The sequence below is a fragment of the Mauremys reevesii genome, linkage group 10 (genome assembly GCF_016161935.1).
Source record: "Mauremys reevesii isolate NIE-2019 linkage group 10, ASM1616193v1, whole genome shotgun sequence".
Taxonomy (NCBI): Eukaryota; Metazoa; Chordata; order Testudines; family Geoemydidae; genus Mauremys; species Mauremys reevesii.
In genome coordinates, this window is record NC_052632.1 from 78,592,992 (window position 1) to 78,611,878 (window position 18,887).

At 50.9% G+C, this 18,887-nt stretch overlaps 1 protein-coding gene across 2 annotated transcripts in view; it reads left to right on the plus strand.

Annotated features, from left to right (window-relative positions):
* The window catches only part of LLGL1 (LLGL scribble cell polarity complex component 1), a 63,835-nt gene that overhangs the window by 12,190 nt on the left and 32,758 nt on the right, over window positions 1-18,887 (plus strand). For both annotated transcript variants that reach the window (XM_039491595.1, XM_039491594.1), the window contains exon 2: window positions 3,020-3,117. In XM_039491595.1, coding sequence (XP_039347529.1) covers window positions 3,020-3,117 — 98 coding nt within the window. The remainder of the gene's footprint in view (window positions 1-3,019; window positions 3,118-18,887) is intronic.

The window sequence follows — 18,887 nt, forward strand, 5'->3', positions numbered from 1 at the left end:
CCCAAACCTGGTCTTCTGGGGCCTAGCCTTGCTTTGCTTTGCTCCTCCTTTTGTTCCATGGCATTTCAGAACCTCGTGTAGTGCTCTTTCATATCCACCATATCGAAGAGAGAAAGTTAAAGAAAGAATGCCTATGCCAGAATCAGCAGCAGCCACTAGCAAATCAGCGGTTTTACGATTCGTGCTTACCATGACCAGTTCCTCTACTGGGTCTGTTGTCTGTTTGCAGAGTAACCACATGGGGGGGATTTTCAGTAATGGGGCCCTTTGTGGTGGTGCAGTTGGTGTCTGTGCAGTGCATTGTCTTCAGAACAAGTCGTATGTTTCAGATAGGGCTGATCACTGATTTCTCAAGGGGTTTTTTTCAAGGGCCTGACCAGCTCCAACTACTGACCACTCTTCCTCGAAACTTCTCCCACTACCTCTTATCTTGTGATCCTAAATTTAGAATCTGTATTTATGTGTGTTTATAATTTTGTTTTTTTTTTATTTTTTTTTTTTTTTTTTTCTTTTGCTTTTCTTTCCTTAGTCTGGTCCTCTGCTAACTCTCCCCTAGCTGGTGAAAATACTGTTTGGAACCTGTCAAACACAGCAGCCAACACACAGCAGGTGCAGCTGCCAAGCACAGCAGCCAGAGGTTCTAAGTTGGTTGGTTCTGAAAGTTTCACACTGGTGGTTCCTGTCTTGTACCCCAAGCCCCTTAAGCCCACCCCAGCAAATTAAAAAAATTAAAAACAAAATAAGAATAAAAAATGGGTTTGGGCTGAGGGCTGGGGGCTGGCTGCTGACTGCTGCCAGCCTCCCTCAGGGGCCCCTACCTCCAGTTTGAGAACCCCTGTGGTCCTGAGTTTGAAGTTGTGTGGAGTGTGGTGGAGGGTGAAGGAGTGGAGAGTGGACCATATGGTGACATGGTGGTTACATTATGTTTACAACCACCAGTGTAACTTGTGTGTCAACAAAACTCATGTGCTCATGGTGCCTATGAGTGTAAGTTCGATGTCATAATGCACGTGTGTGCTGCCGTGCCATGGTGAGGGGAGATGCTACTTGTGAAGGTTGGTTTTTTATGCCAACGGGAGAGCTCTCTCCCATCGGCACAGAGCGTCTTCACCAGACGCGTTACAGTGGCACGGCTGGCCGCAGCGGCACTGTGCATATTGACATGGCCTTATTCCTAGAGCCAGCTGTGAAGCACTGGGGCGAGCCCCTGCTTGGTGAGATGGGTCCTGCCCGTGAGCATTAGGGAAAGGGGTGCCGGAGATGGAGCGAGCTTCCTTCACTTGGGGTAGGAGGAATTAACCGGTCTGTACGCTGAGCCTGTAATAGGGTCTCTTGCTGCCATCGCTTCCTGGATAACTTGTCCGTTATGAACATTTTCGATACAAAAACAGCCTCTGTTTCTCGGAGTTGGCAACTGATTGAAGTTCATCCAGTAATCTCGATCCAGCAGCTAAGAGGAGTCCTCCCTCTCGGCAGCCTTTCTGCTGGGCTGTCCCCCAGCTCTGGTTGCGGGTACCTAGTAGAATGCCCATATCCCACTGCCCACCTCTGCTCGGCTGCAGGGGACTCCATTCTGTGGGTAAGGACTATATTCCCTGGGTGGTCGCTTTCAGAGCCGCACACTGATTGCCAAGGGGAAGCGGGGAGTGTTTGCTGAGCGAGAGCTAAGATTCAGTCTCTTCCTGTACTGAGCTCAGATTGACCCTGACACTTGAGAGACGTAGCTGGAATTCGGATACTTGCACGTTGGTCCTGAAAAAAACACAACAAAACCCCAGTCCTTGGCGGGAGCCCTGCTGGGATTGCTCAGGGGAGGTGGGAGGGAGCGATTGCTCCAGGCGGCTCTTCCAGCCAAGCCTGATTAATCTCTTCTCTTCTTCCTCCCTTCCACTTCTCCTAAAACATGGCCTTCCAGGAGGCCACTGGGGTGGGAGCAGCGCTGAGGGAGGCTGCACCTGCACTGCGTGGGCTGCGTTGACTCTTATTAACCTTCCTGAAAGGAAGCTGTGGCCAGTAATAGAAGACCGCCAGCAGGCTAAGGAGTGGTGCTGTCTATCCAGTGCTGCTCTTATAGCCGCTGCTGGGAATCCTCGCGGCAAAGAACAGGCGTGGGCCGGAGCCACGGCAGATCCGGTGCTGCCTCCCGGTCAAGGCTCACGCAGGCTGTTTGAAAGGCTTCGATGAAGTCAGTGGGACGCACAGTGATTGGCCACCTCCCACTTAGCTGGTTATTCCAGGGACGTCCCGAGGCTTGGTAGCTGCAAGGTGTCTTGAGCTGTGGCTCTGAAATTCGGCAGCAGTTTACAAGCTGTGTGGAGATTGGACCTACTGTCTCCCTGTAAAGCTCCTGCCGGTCTGTGTCCGGGGCAGGGCCTGGCTTCCCACGTTCTGGACCGTGCCAAGCCCAGTGGGCCCTGATCCTTGGCTGAGCTCTGAGTCACAAGCCCCTCTGTGGGGAGCAGGGAAGGCGAGGTCTGACCGTTTTCAGACAATGCCAAGGCCCAGAAGTGTTAGATGAGGCGATCGTGTGTGTGCTCCTTGCCTAGCTCGCCTGGGCAGTGGGGCAACAGAACTGCCTGGCACTGCCGGCACATCCCGTTGAAAAGGCTTTCAGGCAGGTGCTCAAGGGGGAGTCCTCCCCCTTCTCCCCAGCACTGCAGGGAAGGGTGGCATGTAAATTTGTGAGATCTTCTTGGGCCCTGTAAATAGGGATGCAACTGAACTTCTCTTTTGCGTGCGCTGTCCAAGCCTATGGAGGCAGCGCCGGCCGAAGGCTTTGGGATGGGCCCCGTTGTAGTAAGTGCAGGCCCTGATAAAGGCCCAGTATGAGGCCTGAACTGAAGTAATGAACAAGACTTAGCTAAAAAGCAAAGTGAAGCTGTGAACCAAGCCGGCTTCTGGCTCACAGCTTCACTTTGCTTTTTAGCCCCCCATCTCTGGGGGCTACAAGCGAGTCAGTCTCGCACCGCTGAACTCCGTGGCATGTGACGCTGTCTCGTTTCTCTCGTCTTCCTCCTAGACTGTGGAACATGGGTTCCCCAACCAGCCGAGCTCTCTGGCCTACGACCCCAAGCTGCGAATTATGGCTGTTGGCACCAAATCGGGAGCTGTGAAAATGTATCCTTTCCAGGACACGCTCCTGTGGGTTCCTCTGGAGAGGGGCGGAAGGTAAGGTCACCTCCTGCCAGCTGGGGGGCAAACTCGCTGGAGCTACAAATGGGCCTGACGTGGCCGCTGCACATGGCTCCGGTGTTGTTGGTCTCATTTGAACTCTTTGGCTAACCGGCTTGGTCTGCTCTGTTCACCTTGGTAGGTGCTAGCTAAGCATTTCGTACGGTGTCTCAAAATACCTTGCAGGCCAACCGGCTGGGACCTGGGGGGATGATTCAGCCTTGGCTTAGGCAGAAGCATTCCTTACTGGCTCGGGAAGGTGTTGGGACCACTCTGCGCTAGCGCTGTATTTCAGCTCAGCCCACTGCGGTTCCGGGATTAATATGGCAGCTGATCTCGATTCAGTAGCTCATCTGCAGCTTTGAAAACTGGAACCTCTGGCTGAGAGCCTGTAGTGTTGGTCGGGAAAGTGGGGTTTCTTGTCCCATGAAATAGCCTCGAGTATTGGGAGCTTCCCAGCGGATGTCCTGGGGCTCAGACCCTGGGTGACTGCGTTGTCCAGATGAGAGTGAAAATTCAGGCTTACAGCACGGAACTTTCAGTTACTTTTCTTGTGTCTGCAAAATCTCACAGCAATGATTGCAACCGAGCTTAAGGCCTGGATTAACTGCTGCACTTCGGTGCCCACCCAGGGCCGAAGGCTGCAGAGCCCTCTTGGAAGCAAGGCTAGGCTGTGTCATGAGCATTGTACCCATTGAGGATGGGTGTGTTCTTGCTGTGCATGCGAGTTTGCTAGTACCTGGCTTCTTGTGGGTGTGGGTTATTTATACGCATCTAAAACTTGGAAAACAAAGGTGCCGTTCTGTTCCCACTGTTTTTGGCAGGTGAGAGTGGAGGGGACAGGGGTGGAGCAGAGTGGCTCGAGGTGGTTGGGAGGACAGCCAGCATCTGGGAAAGGTGTCTGTGTGGAGGAGGGTATAGATCTTAACCTACTACCTCTCCGGGTGCCCACACTGGAGGTAGTGGTTGGAGCACAGAACTGGAGCCCAGGATCTCTTAGTTCTGACACTGATCCCTTCTGTTCATGGGTCCTCGCTTGTGCCTCTAGTTTTCCCCATCTGTTAAACAGGGATGATGGTGTTTACCTGCTTCCCAGGGGTGTTGTTCCGTAAAGGTTAGTCACCACGCCTTGGGGATGGGAAGTGAAGTCACAGCTACTTGGGCCAGGTTGGAGGTTGGGGTGGGGGAGGGGAAGGCTGCTTGTGCTCCAGATAGGGTGGGCGGGTGGGAGCGCCCGCCCTCTCCCTGCAAGGGTGTTGCTGCAAATCGGTCTTGCCAAGATTCCCGCCTCTGCACTCAGCTGTCTGTGCAGAGCAGTGACTCAGAGTTGATCCTCCAGCTCTCAGCAGGAGCATGGCTTTTTCCTCTTCTAGCATGTTTCCTACTCCGTGCCTAGCAACCGGCCCTCTGGTAAATAGCTGAGTGGCCGCGTATGGGCCTTGGCGTGGCAAAGTGGTCATAGAAACCAGCTTGTGGGTAGGGGCAGACGTGGAGGCAGTGACCAAACGGCAGCCTCGCGTCTGATGCCGGCGAGCCTTGCCATCCTGTGGTCTCCTCCTGCCTCCAACCGCGGCGGCGGTGGCTGTCCTGCCATGGTGCTACTTTCTGCCCTTAATGGACAGGGTAAAACAGTGCCCATGTGAGCCATAGGGGCCACCTCATTGAAGCTCTTAGATTTCCTTCAAGTGTGGCAAACCAAACACCTCTCTGTGGCCCCTCGCTTCAAGCACAAGCCTGCCCCGTTGGCATAACCGGGTTATAGCGTGCCCTGGGCGGGCGTCAGGGATCTCTCCATGGAGAGCCAAACCCAGGGCCTACATGGATCTCTGCAGCAGCTGGGCTGTCTGACTGTGTGTTTGTGTGGATGGCTGAGTAGAGGATAAATCCACACTCCTCATTCCCAAAGGAGTGGGGAAGGAAACAGCTGAACTTGCTCAATCTTCCAAAAATACGGCGTGTGACTTATGAATGGAGTCCACCTCCGCTCTAAGTAGACGTGGTGTCATCGCTTGCCGTGGAGCGGTGCCCAGGGGAAACAGCAGATCAGGCACTAAAAACTGACATTCTCGGATCCCGCTGGTGGCCTGCATTAGGGAGAGCGTTCACGCTCGCACTCCTCCTCTGCTGGCGGCTTCCCCACTGCTTCCCTCCAGCTCTCTTCACGGTGCCGTGATGCTGCTTATTTCCTCTCTCCATGAAGAATACGTGCCAATGGCAAGTCGGGATTGAGCAGTGATGCAGGCTGGGGAGAAGGAGCAGATGTGTGTGTTCCTTCCTCCTCCTCCTCCTCCAACAAACCTTCAGCCCAGGGGTTTATTTAAGGAGCACAAATTGCAGGTTGAGGATGGCAAATTGCAGAGGTGGTTGGGGAGATCAGGGCTGGTGGGGACACTGGGCCAGGTACTTGGTGCCAGGTACTTGGTGTTTAAAACTCCTTGCCCGGTGTTTGTCTTTTTGTTCGTCCACCTCTGCAAACAATCGGTGGGGAAGGCGAACCTGGAATGGGGACCACTAGCCCGCCAAGTGGGCTTACAAGAAGCTGTAGGGGTCCCTCTCTCCCCCAAACGAATAGGGCAGAGTTATTAGCAAGGTCTAATAACCTGAGCTGGAGATCTGGGTTCTACATAGATTGGCAGGACTTTGAGGGCAGGAACTGTGGGTTTGTTTTTTTGTGTTTGTACAGGGCCTAGCACAATGGGGCGCTGACCGATGGCGGGCTCATAAGTGCTACACCTCTACCCCGATATAACACAAATTTGGATATAACACGGTAAAGCAGCGCTCCAGTGGGGCGGGGCTGCACGCTCCGGCAGATCAAAGCAAGTTCGATATAACGCGGTTTCACCTAGAACACAATAAGATGTTTTGGCTCCTGAGGACAGCGTTATATCGGGGTAGAGGTGTACGTTGATAGAAATAATAAACGTGTCCATGCATGGAGCGCACAAGTCTGTGTCCAATTAGGAGCTGGATTTCTTTCTCAAAAAATAATACATGTACGTCCAGCTTAAACTGCAAACAGTTAAATGCTGAGGCCCACCCGATTCTTGTGCATCACGACCCAGGGCTCGGACAACACTTCTCAGCAAATATGCTGTTTTGTTTTGGTTTTTCTCCAGTGCAGAGGAAAGACTCCTCTAGAGGCAAAATATGGGCCCAAACCACAGGCTTAGAAATGGGGTGTCTGCATGCGGCTGCCAGCACATCTCTTGCAGGGATGCCGCTATGCATTTGTTTTTATTACCATTGTCTGGGAGCCCCAGTAATGGACCGGAAGGCCCTGGACAGCAGCCTAGTGACTCAGGCTGGCGTTTTCAGGGAATCAGGGCACAGCCTTACAGGGATCCTTTGGGAAAAGGCCTTTTCCCAGCTCCGAGGCTAACTGGCTGCCCCTGAATCGAGCGTCTGTCTCGAGCCATTGTGGGCGGGGGGAAGCTGACCCATTGTATCCAGGGCATCCTTGACCAGTCTGCTGCACGTAGCCAAAGGCACTCGGAGGAGAGGGGAGCTGGCAAGTTCTGCGAGGCCTGGCAGAGAGCGTCCTTTGTTGCTTGCTGTGTGGAGGGACTTCAGAGGGCTCGCTGGCTGCAGGCCAGGAATCAATTTGTCCCAGGGGTTTTGAGGCCCTGTTCTCTGGGCCCCGCTCCGCAGGAATGCGAGGGGGTGTTAGTCGGAAATTGGTCGGACGTGCCGGACAGGACAAGGTGCAGAACTGGCCCTGTCCTAGCTGTAGGATCTCCTCCCGGCACCACTGCAGCCTCTCGGCACGGGAGTGGGGGGAGGAAATGGAAGACCCAGTCACTGTGTGCGCACCCGAGAGGGGCTCCCTTTATTCAGCGTCCTAGCACAAAGCTGGCATTTCTTTCCATTGTGTACCAGGCCTGAATGCCGGCCCAGCTGCGACATCGCTGGCCATGCAGCCAGAAGATGGCTCTGTTTGTCCCCGGAGCGGAGAGCTTAGTTGACAGGCACAACAGACTCTGTGTGTGTGTGTGTGTGTGTGTGTGTGTGTTGGCACCAATACGTTGCCCTGGCAACTCGCCCCCCTCCCACACCCCAGTTACACAAAACTGACCTCAGAGCACAGATGCTTCTACAGGTCGAGTTTAGCTCTCGAGAACCATCTCTGGCCTGGCACGAGTTGTTCCTTACTTGATGGGGGAATAAAACATTCCCTTCCTCAGGAGTTGTACTTGGGCTGGTCCATGTTAACCATACGTGTGCTGGCGGTACTGCCCCACGGGCGTGCAAATAGCCGTCTAGACGGTGAGCTCCTTGGGGCAGGGACCGTCTCTGTTCTATGCTGTGCACCCCTATGGGGTGACGTGCAGTAACAGTACGAATAACTGGGCAGGGGCGGCCTCCGTGCCTCTTTCTCGCACTCCATCCTGGTTCGGGTTAGCAGCATGAAAGCTCCTCCCTTCACCGCCAAAGGAAAGCCACCGTTGCCAGGTCACATAGCCTGTATCTGAAGCGATTGCTTTTGACAGCGCTGGCTAGAGCCGCTTTAGCATCGGCTGGGTGGGTTGTACCCAGCAAGGAATAGCCTCAGTTGGGTAAGACCGAACATCTGCCAGTGGCAGTGGATAACTTAGACAAAGTGAGCGGCTTCCCATTCCCCTTGCTCCCAATCTCCAAGCCCACTTCTCCACGGGAGCAAGAGCTGGGTCCAGGAGGGTCAGCGCCTGCTAGCTCAGCGCAACTGGCGGAAGCCAGATCTTAACTAACCGCTGGCTGCACCGACTGTTTCTTTCCCTTTTGTTTTAAACCTGCTGCTTATCAATTGAATTGGGACCCCTGGTTCTTGTGTTATGTGAAGGGGTAGATAACGCTTCCCTGTTTGCTTTCTCCACACTAGTCATGATTTTATAGACCTCTATTCCCCCTCCCACCCCCAACCGTGTCTGTTCCAAGCTGAACAGTCCCAGGCTATGGAAGCTGTTCCATTCCCCTGGTCATTTTTGTTGCCCTTCTCTGTACCTTTTCCAATTGTGATCTCTTTTTTGAGCTGGAGTGACCAAGTCTGCACGCAGTATTCAAAGCATCAGTGTCCCCTGGATTTATATAGTAGCATGGTTCCTAAGATTGTTAGCTTTTTTTGACTGCCACTGTACATTGACTGGATGTTTTCAGAGAACTGTCCACAATGACTCAAAGATCTTTCTCGTGTGGTAACAGCTGATTTAGACTCCATCATTTTGTATGTATAGTTTTGGGGAAAAAAATAATCCCATGTGCATTGCTTTGCAATTAGCAGCAGTCAATTTCATCTGCCATGTTGTTGCCCAGTCACCCAGTTTTGAGAGATCCCTCGCAGTCAGCTTTGGACTTACAAAATTACTCAAAATAGTTATCATCTGCAAACTTTACCACCTCACTGTCTACCCCCCTTTCCAGATCATTTATGAATGTTGACCAGCCCTGGTCCCAGTACAGATCCTTGGGGGATGCAGCAATTTACCTCTCTCCACTGTGAAAACTGCCTATTTATTCCTACCCTTTTTCCTATCTTTTAACCAATTACTGATCCATAAGAGGACCATCACACATATCCCATGACTGCTTACTTTTTGTTTAAGAGCCGTTGGTGAAGGACCTTGTCAGACTTTCTGAAAGTCCAAGTACATCATATCCACTGGATCACCTTTGTCCACATGTTTGACCCCATCAAAGAATTCTAATAGATTGGTGAGGCGTGATTTCCTTTTTACAAAAACCCTGTTGACTCTTGTCCAACAATTTGTGGTCGTCTTATGTCTGATAATTGTGTCCTTTTATTATAGTTACAGCCAATTTCTTGGTACTGATGATAGGTTTACTGGCCTGTAATTGCCTTTAAAAAAAAAAAAAAAAGTAAAAATTGGCATTACGTTTGTCCTCCAGTTATCTGGTACAGAGACTGATTTAAGCAATAGGTTACATACCACAGTTCTTCAATTTCATATTTGAGTTCCTTCAGAATTCTCGGGTGAATCCCATCTGGTCCTGGTGACTTATTGCTGTTTAATTGTCCGATTTTGTTCCAAAACAACCCATTCCTCCTGAGTCGGCCAAAGAAACGAGCTGCGTATGCTGAAATGCAGAGGCCCGGTTTTCACTCTGACTGGCTCCATCGGAGAACTGGGTTCCAGCTTCCCCTCCTCTCACAGCAACTCAGCTTTGGAAAGCTGCAGCCCCCTCCCAGCAGGGCTTGTTCCACACTGGAGTCAGCAACCTTTGGCCCGCGGCCCCTGGATGACTGTTAAGCTCTTTTTGCAGAGAGAGGTGCCCAGGGCAGACTTCTTTGAGGTTGGGGAATGGGTGTCTGGATCAACCCTACGTCGCTGGCCATCCAACGATTGAAGGCACTGGGTGAAGTGTTCAGCCCAAGGCCATGCAGCAGTGACTTCAGCACTCGGAGGGAAAGTCCTCGTTGTGGGGGCTCCCCCAACCCTAGCCTGACTTGGAGACAGAAATAGCTTAAATCAGCCTCTTCCTATTGGGCCCTGGGCAAGGCTGGTTTCTACCCCCAGTGGCTTGAGGTGTTGTCAGGAGGCTGCTAAATTCCAATGAATCTGGATACATACCTGGGCCTTGTATAGAGCTGCCGTGTGCCATTAAGGAAGCCTGTCATTCCCATGCACAACAGCCTTTCCCTTCTCCAGGGGCTGTTTCCAGAGGACGGGTCTCCTGGGACTGCAGTGGGGTAGAGAGAGGTGCTGGAAGACTTGTGTAGCCAAGAGAACAATGTAGCTGTGTCCATTGGCACAGGGAGGCTAGGCTTCAGTTGCCTCAAGTTACCTAGGTTAGCGGTACCTGTTAGTGACCCGTCCAAGCCTGCTTGGGAGGACAGAAACAGACCTTCGTTGGATGTCTTGCTGCCTCCCGATCTGGTGACGCACCACGGCTGCCCTGTAGATGAGGGCTAAAGGTGCGCCAAATGATTCACTAGCAGTAACGGTGCACACTGGCCCGTGTCACAGATCTGGTGTTAACCCCTTATAACCCTGACTGGTGGGGGAGGGAGGAGGAATGACATCCTTTTTCCCCAGCCCTTCTGGGTGTCGTACACCTATTGCACCCTGTTACGAGAGCTCACACCTGGGCTTGTGTCTGGGAGGCTCAGCTCACTGGCCGTCCTCTTACTGCTAATTCACCTTCAGTGGATAAGGCTTATTGTTGAAAGCAGATGTCAATGGCTTGGTCCTGCAAGAATACTTGGCACTTTCTGAATAGTCCTGCCCTGAGGTGATCCCTAGGAAGCCTGGTTCTCCGTCGGACCCCCCTATATTTGAGGGCAGGTTTTCTCTCCGATAGCATGTAACTTAACTTCTCTGGCAGTGCCAGTGTGGAAAGGGCACTGGTGGTCTTACCCACTATGGCTCAGCTTACCCAGGCTATAGGGAGGCTCGCTCTTGAGCTGCTGCCGGTGAAGCTGTGCAAGGGATAATGAAACGGTGGGGGAATGCCAGGGGGGAAAAGCTAGTGCAAACACTCGCAGTAAAAAAGGCCACTCTGGGGGTGTGGTTTCAGCACTTCACGCAGCTCTGGAGAACTAGCAGCAGCGTGGCAGGCTGCTCTGACACTGTTTTGAGCTCAGTCTTTAAACTCCTACAACTGGCTCCAGGGTTGCTGTGAAATGTAGAACAGTAGCTGCGCAAACCACAGCGTGATGCAAACGAGCACCGCTGTGGATAATGTTGACACTGGGGGGAAGGGAGGAGAGCTAATAACCCTCCTCTTCGTGTACGTGGATCTGTGGGGCACTTGTGTGTGGTGAATTCAAGGGATCTACCCCAGGAATATTAAAAGCTTTCAATTCCCTATATTACTGCTTAGCTAGAGTGCTTAGTGGGTCTTTTTTTTTAGGCATTGCTATTGTTAACTCTTCACTCTCCCCCAGACATTAAAGTACTGGCAGGATGCGTGTGTGCCTGCGCTTGACAAAAGAGAATACTGAACATGGAAACTTTCCCCAGACAGAATTACCATGAAAAGTGTTTTGTGTTTCTTTATGGCCTGGGCTGTCAGATGAGCCGCTGGAACTGCGTAGCAGTAAAAGTGAAAGTGACCCATCTGTTTTACCTACTTAAGCTGAGCGAAGTGCAAAAGTAAATGAGTTTCAATGTGTTTTTGGTTTTAAGGTGTTAAAAGCGAGGGGTATGTGTGATGTCGTGCTGCAGTAGCCAATGGAAAGCTTTCATTATGCAACAGTTCTCTTTCTGATCTGCTCGGCCTGGCTTTGGAGGGAGTCTGCAACCCTCCTCCTGTACGGTTGTTGCGAGCGTCTGCGCTCCTGTGGAATAGAGCGGTACAGATGGTCAAGTGACACCTAACCGTTGGATCGCTGCTCTAGATGTCTGCAGAAAGAAACTGCTGTCTTAGCATCTCCCATGGAGATGCTATTATATACCAGATTTGCTCTTAACTGGCCTCGAATAGCTCTTGCTCATTGTAGTCACTGCTCCATTCTCCTATGTATCTGAGGGACCGTGATTACCTAAAAAGGTAATTTTGACCAAACTTTACTAAACAAACCTAAGACTTAAAACACTAGAACGATGGGAGCAGAGTTCTAAACAAAGCAGGGATGTGCATGAGACTCTGGAAGCAACAGTCAGTGGCTTGCTGCCTATGCCCAACCTGAGGGAAGTGCAGATAGTAACCAGCGTGGTGTCTGAAAAGCAAAGCAGTCCACCTTGTTTGTAACGAGAGCATAAGGAACTCTCCCTGGTAGTGTCACTCTTAATGAGCGCGTCGCCTGCACTCCAGCACTTTCTCTTGCCATTGGGGTTCCTGTTAAAGCTGGTGTGGGGTTACGCCAGTACGCTCCTGTGGGAGGCGTGCACTGCTTCGGTACCAGCTCTGTGGCTGGAGGGCACTGCTCTCCAATTCCTTGTAGCACTAGCTGCTGTCCCTGGTTGCCTTGCAAAGTAGGTGACAAAGGTTCTCCATCATCCTCCTCGTGGCTGGACAGAATGGGAGCAGAGAGCAAATGCTCCTTCAGATGCTGCCATGGGATTGCTGCCTTTGAGGATCAAATTCCTTCTGGATTTGTATTCCTGCCTGTCTCACATGGCTTCAATTCTGGTCCTGGAGCCCTAGCAGCCTTTTTCCCTGTAACGCCCCCTTCTCAACTAGGGCATTAGCAGTTCCCCATCTGTGCAGGGAGCTCACCAATTCCTGCTACAGAAGGCTCTTTGGTGATCCTGAATGCAGATAGGCTAACTGCCAGCGTGGGATCATTTTAAACTCCTCCCATCGGCAGCCTCTAATTGCTGTTGTGGCGTCTGTAGGACTTCCAGCTGTGGTAGTCTGGAAGCATCCACTGCTAGCGTCCCCTTGCTGTAAGGCTGCCTTTGTGGAGTGGGCAGCCTCCCTTGAAGAGATCCTGTCTCCTGCTAACGCGCCGTGTCTTTATTGGGGGGGAATTTGTTGTAAGCTTCCAACTGAAACGTAGGTTTTGGTTAACGCTGGTGCACTGCTTGCAGCTCCAGCCAAGATTCATGTAGGAGTCAGCAGGATCTTAACGAGTGCATAGGCAGAGTTTTAGAATGAGGCTTATGATAACGAGTTTGAGCAGAGGAACAGTCACCTTGCCTCTGGTGCCGTCCTGGTGGAGACACTTACCGTGAGATGGTGTATATCGAATTAGCGTGTAACACAAGTACATTGCCTAAACCTTTATAAATGACCAGCTTTACAGGCTTCTCTCTGTAAAAGATACCGATGACGTCAAATGCATAACGCTGAAGCGTTTGACACACTTGCAGTGTAGCAAATTCTCCATTCACTGGCACTCACAGTGAGTGTATCACAACAGAGGATTTCGTGATAGGTGATAACATATATGCAAACTGTTGGGTTTAAAAAAATAAAATCCACTGCTTGCATTAGGCTCCTCTGTAAATTGTTTGCTGCCAGTTGCTTAACCACACAGGAAAATACATTTGGATGCTGTGAAGTGAGCCCCGGAAATGAGGTCAGATAGACAAATGAGGAAATGCCTTTAGAGAAGAAGTGCTATCACACTGAGCTGGTCTTTCCCATGCTGCCTTATCTGTTACTAAAACACCTTTTAAAGCGGCCCCGAAAGAGGGCGACTTAAGCAGAATGTCTTTTGACACCTTGCGTGGCTTGAATGCCAACAACAGACTGGTGGGTTTCACTTTTGAGTTCTCTTGCACCCGCCTCGTGCAGTTAGGGTGACCAGATGTCCGATTTTTATAGGGACAGTCCTGATTTTTGGGTCTTTCTTATATAGGTTCCTATTCCCCCCCCCCCCCACACACCCCGTCCCGATGTGAAGTTTGCTGTCTGGTCATCCTACGTGCAGTAGCAGGTTGGGTGGAGGGAATACTTGCATCCAGAACTCTCACTGGAATTTAAATAGAAACGGTCCAGGACTTGGATTTATTTGCAGCTCCCTCTGACAAGCCTACACTTGGGCTGCAAAATCCCTAATGAAGCCTGGGTGTTTTGGCTTTTATCTTTGGGCTTCTGCACTAGCTGGTTAAAACCTCTCCCTACCCACCATCCTGGAGAGCATGCATCTGCGTGGCAAATCCAGGTGCCAGGCAGCCTTGCGTTTAAAATGTTCCTCAAAGAACAAGACTTTTAAAGCCTTGGCAGGTCTGTTGTGAGTTTGCCTGGCTCAGACACCGTAAAACGAGCAGTGTAAGCCTTTTCCTAACAGCTTCCTCCCCTGGCTGAACAGCTCCTCAAACACCCTTCTGCCTGGGGCCTGTGGCCAACTGCATCCTGTCCCGAAACTCATCCACCGGGGCTAAGTCTGGCCCTGTGTTGTGGCACCAATGGGTGACCGCTGGTGATTTATGTAGATGGCATTGCAGGGGTTGCGCTAATTTATTGCTGCTTTCCTGCCGGAGGGGAGAGCCTGAGAGGAGGAAAAAGACATTTAATTGTGGTGCCTTGGAGTCCACAGCCTGGCTTTTCATGGGACCTGGTCTCTCTTCCTTGCAGAGATGCTTGCAAAATGCTGCAGAGAGCTGCATCGATTCTGGCTAGTGGCTGGCTGGTTCCCTTTGAGAAGGGCTGTTTCTGTTTGCAACTCTGCAGCCTGCTTTTCAGGTCTGGCTTTTCCACACCTTCCTGACCGTAAAGCTTAGTGTGAAGGTGAGGGTTACTTAATATTTCTAAATATTAGAAATGACAGTTTCCTAAATTACAATGTTGCATCCAGCACAGGTGAGTTGTATATTAGACTTTTCTTGACAGATAAGTGGAATTGATCACAGATCATAGAAGAAAGGGGAAGTTGATGGTAATGAATAGAAATCAGAAGTTAGAAATTGTAGAAAATTGATAAGGAAAGCAAAGGGACACATGAAGAAATCTGTGGCCAGCAGAGAGGACGACGATAAGGAGGAGTTTTTGAAGTATACTAGCAACAAAAAGAATCTTAACAAAGGTATTGGTCAATTACTAGATGGAAATGGTAGACTCATCAATAGTGCAGGAAAAGGCAGAAGTGTTCAATAAATATTTATGTTCTGTACTAGGGTGGGCTTGGGGGACAAATGTAGTCATACCATATGACACTCTTTCCTTTTGGTGCCACTAGTACCTCCGGAGGATGTTAAACAGCAGCTACTAAAGTTAGACATAATTAAATCACCAGGTCCAGATAACTTTCATCCAAGAGTATTTTAAAAGAGCTGGCTGATGGAGCTCATTAGACTGTTAATTTTGGGTTTTGCTTTAATAAGTTTTTGGAAAACCGGATGTTCCAGGAGACTGGAAGAAAGCTAATTTTGTGCCAATATTTAAAATGGGTAAACAGGATGATCCAGATAATTCTAGGCCTGGCAGTTTGACATAGATCCTGGGCAAGATAATGGACTGGCTGATATGGGACTCTATTAATTTAAGGCAGGTAACTAATTCCAATCAATGTGGATTGATGAGGAATAGCTCCCGTCAGCCAAGCTTGTAAAAAAGGAATCACGTTTGGTTGATAAAGGCAGTAGTGTTGTTGTAATATACTTAGACTTCTGTAAGGCATTTGCCTTGGTGTCCCATGACATTTTGATTAAAGAATGATATAAAATTAACACGACACACGTTAAATGGAGTTAAAAACTAGCTAACGGCTAGGTGTCAATGTAACTGTAAATGGAGAGTGATCAGGTGGTTGTGTTTCTAGTCGGGTGCTGCAGGCGTTGGTGCTTGCTTGGTCCTACTCTGTTTAACACCTTTATCAATGACCTGGAAGAAAGCAACATAACATCATCACTAAAGTTCCCAAATGACCCCAAAATTGGGAGAGTGATAAATGAAGAGGACAAGAAACTGAAACAGAGCAATCTGGATCGCTTGGTAAGCTGAGCGCAAGCAAACAATATGCATTTTAATATGGCCAAAGTTATACATCAAAGGACAAAGAATGCAGACCAGGCTTATGGGATGGTGGGGGGACTCTCTTCTGGGAAGCAGTGACTCTGCAAAGGACTTGGGGTCACAGTGGATAATCAAATGAACGTGAACTCTCTGTGACGCTGGCGGAAAGGGCTAATGCAATCCTTGAATCCGTAAACTGAGGAATTGCGAGTAGGGCTAGAGCGGTTATTTTCTCTCTCTTTTTGGCACTGTTGCGACCACCGCAGGAATACTGTGTCCAGATCTGGGGTCCACAATTAATGATGTTGAGAAATTGGAGCGGATTCAGAGAAGAGCCATGAAAAATGATTCAAGAACTAGAAAAACATGCCTTATAGTGACAGACTCAAGGAGCTCAATCTACTTAGCTTAACAAAGAGAAGATTTAAGGGTGATTTGGTGAGTCTGTATCTCTAACAAATATTTAATAGTGGGCTCTTCCATCTAGCAGAGAAAGATCTATCCTGCTCCAATGGCTGGAAGTTGAAGCCAGATGAAATCAGACTGGAGATAAGGTGTTAACAGTGAGTAATTTAATCTTTGGAGCAACTCACCAAGGGTGGTGGTGGTGGATTCTCCATCATTGACCATTTTAAAATCGAGATAGGATGGCTTTTCTAGGATCTGCTCTAGGTATTATTTTGGGGAAGTTCTGTGACCTGTGTCATACCAGAAGTGGGACTAGATAACCATGCTGATCCTTTCTGGCTTTACAATCTGGGAATCTGCTGCTGCGTGCAACCCCCTGAATTGTACCAAGCTGCTGACCGAGCCGGTAGCTGTTCTAGGAGCCCGTCTGCATTTCCCAGTCTGCCATGTGGGGCACCCACCAATGCACGACTGACTCTTTGGCGTGCTGGCTGGTGTGGGTTCCAGCCTGGCTGTCAGGTAGGCATTATACGCTTTGCTTGACTCGAGCTCTTCCAATGCAAGGTGACCCTGGCTTCCCCCGTGGGCACAAGGTGTGAATGAGGCAGCGCCGAGATGTCGGGAGCAGCGATGCAGTGGCAAGTGTTGTGCCCTCTCGTGACCAGCGTCTCTGCCAGAGGAGGGAGGGATAGCTCAGTGGTTTGAGCATTGGCCTGCTAAACCCAGGGTTGTGAGTTCAATCCTTGAGGAGGCCACTTAGGAATCTAGGGCAAAAAGTGGTCCTGCTAGTGAAGGCAGGGGGCTGGACTCAATGACCTTTCAAGGTCCCTTCCAGTTCTAGGAGATTGGTAGATCTCCAATTATTACCTTTAGGAGGGGACTCGTTCCAATTCCAGTGCAAGGCTGTGATCTCCAGGCCTGGGTGGAATGAGCGTGGGATCTTGCTACGCTGTTCTGGGTATTTAGGGGAATGAAATGGCTGGGCTGCAGTCGCTGTTCCCAAAATCCACGTGCCTACAGCCGGCCTGCCCATGGTTCTATTGTGTCACCAACCCAACGCATGTTGCATCAAACTCTCATGGAGCCAGGAGACGAAACCTACCAGACTTTCTTGATCTTGTCGGTGCTTGAGTGTAGGACGCTGTGACAACGGGCCAGGGTTGTAATCCCCCCAAGAATGGAATGTTTACCGTACTTCGGCTGTACTGGCCTGGCTGGATAAGGGGTTCCAGTCTGGCTCTGGCTACTTGCCGCTGGAAGCTTTGTAGAGCTGATCCCAGATGGAGCATATTTATACCATTCCAAATCAACCCAAGCCTGTGGTGCTTGGACTAGCTTCTTGTGCAGGACTCTCCTGTGGGCAGGAAGCAGAGATCCTTGTTGGGGGACCAGGCACTTGCTTAGCATCCAGGGGTGTCTGGCTCTCCAGCAGTTCATGAGCGGGAAGGAGGGTGGCAGGAGGAGGAATCTGGGCTCAGCCCACTAACTTACCTAGAGCACTTTGCCTTGCAGCAGGCTTAGGCGTCCAGCCAGGGGACTTCCTGTTTCCGGGCATCTGTATTCCATCTGCAGCAGCTGCTTGGATGAGTCGGAAGGGCTCGGTGTGGCGGGTTAAGGGAATGGGAAGCGTTCAAGCTCTGTATCACTAAACATTTACTTTTAAGAATCCAAGTGGCTCCTCCTTGCTCTCTGGGCTGCTAATCAGCTTTGAAACCCGCACGCAAAACTGAGTTGAGTGGGGGAATCTGAACCCCCCCCACCCCTTCCCTCTATCCCATGTCTTGATGTCTTGGGGCTACTTTCCTCCCCTTCAGTGAAGCAGTGGGAGTTTCAGGGCTGTTTCCGCTCACTGAGTGGTTAATTACTAGCTATTGCCAGCTTATTGAAAACCAGTTACCCTGGCTTTCCAGCTGCTGCCAGCCTCATTAAAGCCTCTGTCTTCTCCGGCATGGGGGAGGTAGAGTTACTCCAGCAAGGGGCCAGCCCCTCCCCTCGCTGTAGTGTGCGTCTGCACCACGGCACTAGTGCACAGTAGCCATGCTGCTGTTTGTTTCACCTGTAGTGTAGACGTGGCTGGAGAATCTCTTGATCCTTGGGACTCAGCAGGTTACTATGAGAGTGACCTGGGGTTCTGCATACAAGCACCTAACCAGTACGTAGTGTCTGTTTTTGAGCCTGGTGGGAGCCGGAGGGAGACGTGCTGCTGGTTCCGGGAGCTGTGCGGAGTGGGGTAAGCCCCACACCCGCTCCCCGGCAGGAGCTCGAGGGCCGGATTAAAATGTCTGCCGGGCCGGAGTTTGCCCACCCCGATCTCAGGTGTCTTGCTGCAGCCTGGCCTTGTGGAAAGCAGGACTGTGTCAGCATAAGTCCGTCCTGTCCTGCAATGGGCGGAGGTAGCACTGATGGGGCTGAGTTGTGTGGCCCTGCTATCGTGTGGGTTAATGTCTCCCAGGACCATAGCTGACCTGGCTCCCTAGTGGTAGAATTTGAACCCAGACCTGCCAGCCCAGGCTGGTCCTGTGCCACTAATCCCTCTTAAACTGCCTTCCTGCGACTGCAGTAGCATGGCTCCGGCAGCTGACTGCGCAGGTAAACTGCGGCTTGGCCTCTGCAGCAGGAAAGCCGGAAGAATGAACCCACCGGAAAGTTCAGGGTCCTAGAGAGCATGAGCACTAATGCCATTGTGTGTGCCCAAAGGAGCAAAGCTAATTCCAGACATACCCAGCCTATCGGATTACCCATCTCGGGAGCGCCAGCGGTTTGGGATTTTAATTGGGCAATGAAATGAGTTTATGAAAGTGACTTAAATTCATCATGTCACCCTCTTTCGTCCCCATGCTCCTGCCGCATTGCGGACGCGGCGGCGGCTGCTGCTTTACGGAGTCAGGACAATAGCATGCGAGTGCAGATGGTCCAGGGAACGAATCCAGACGCAGCCTGTAACTGCAGCCTGCCCCTTCCCTTTGGTC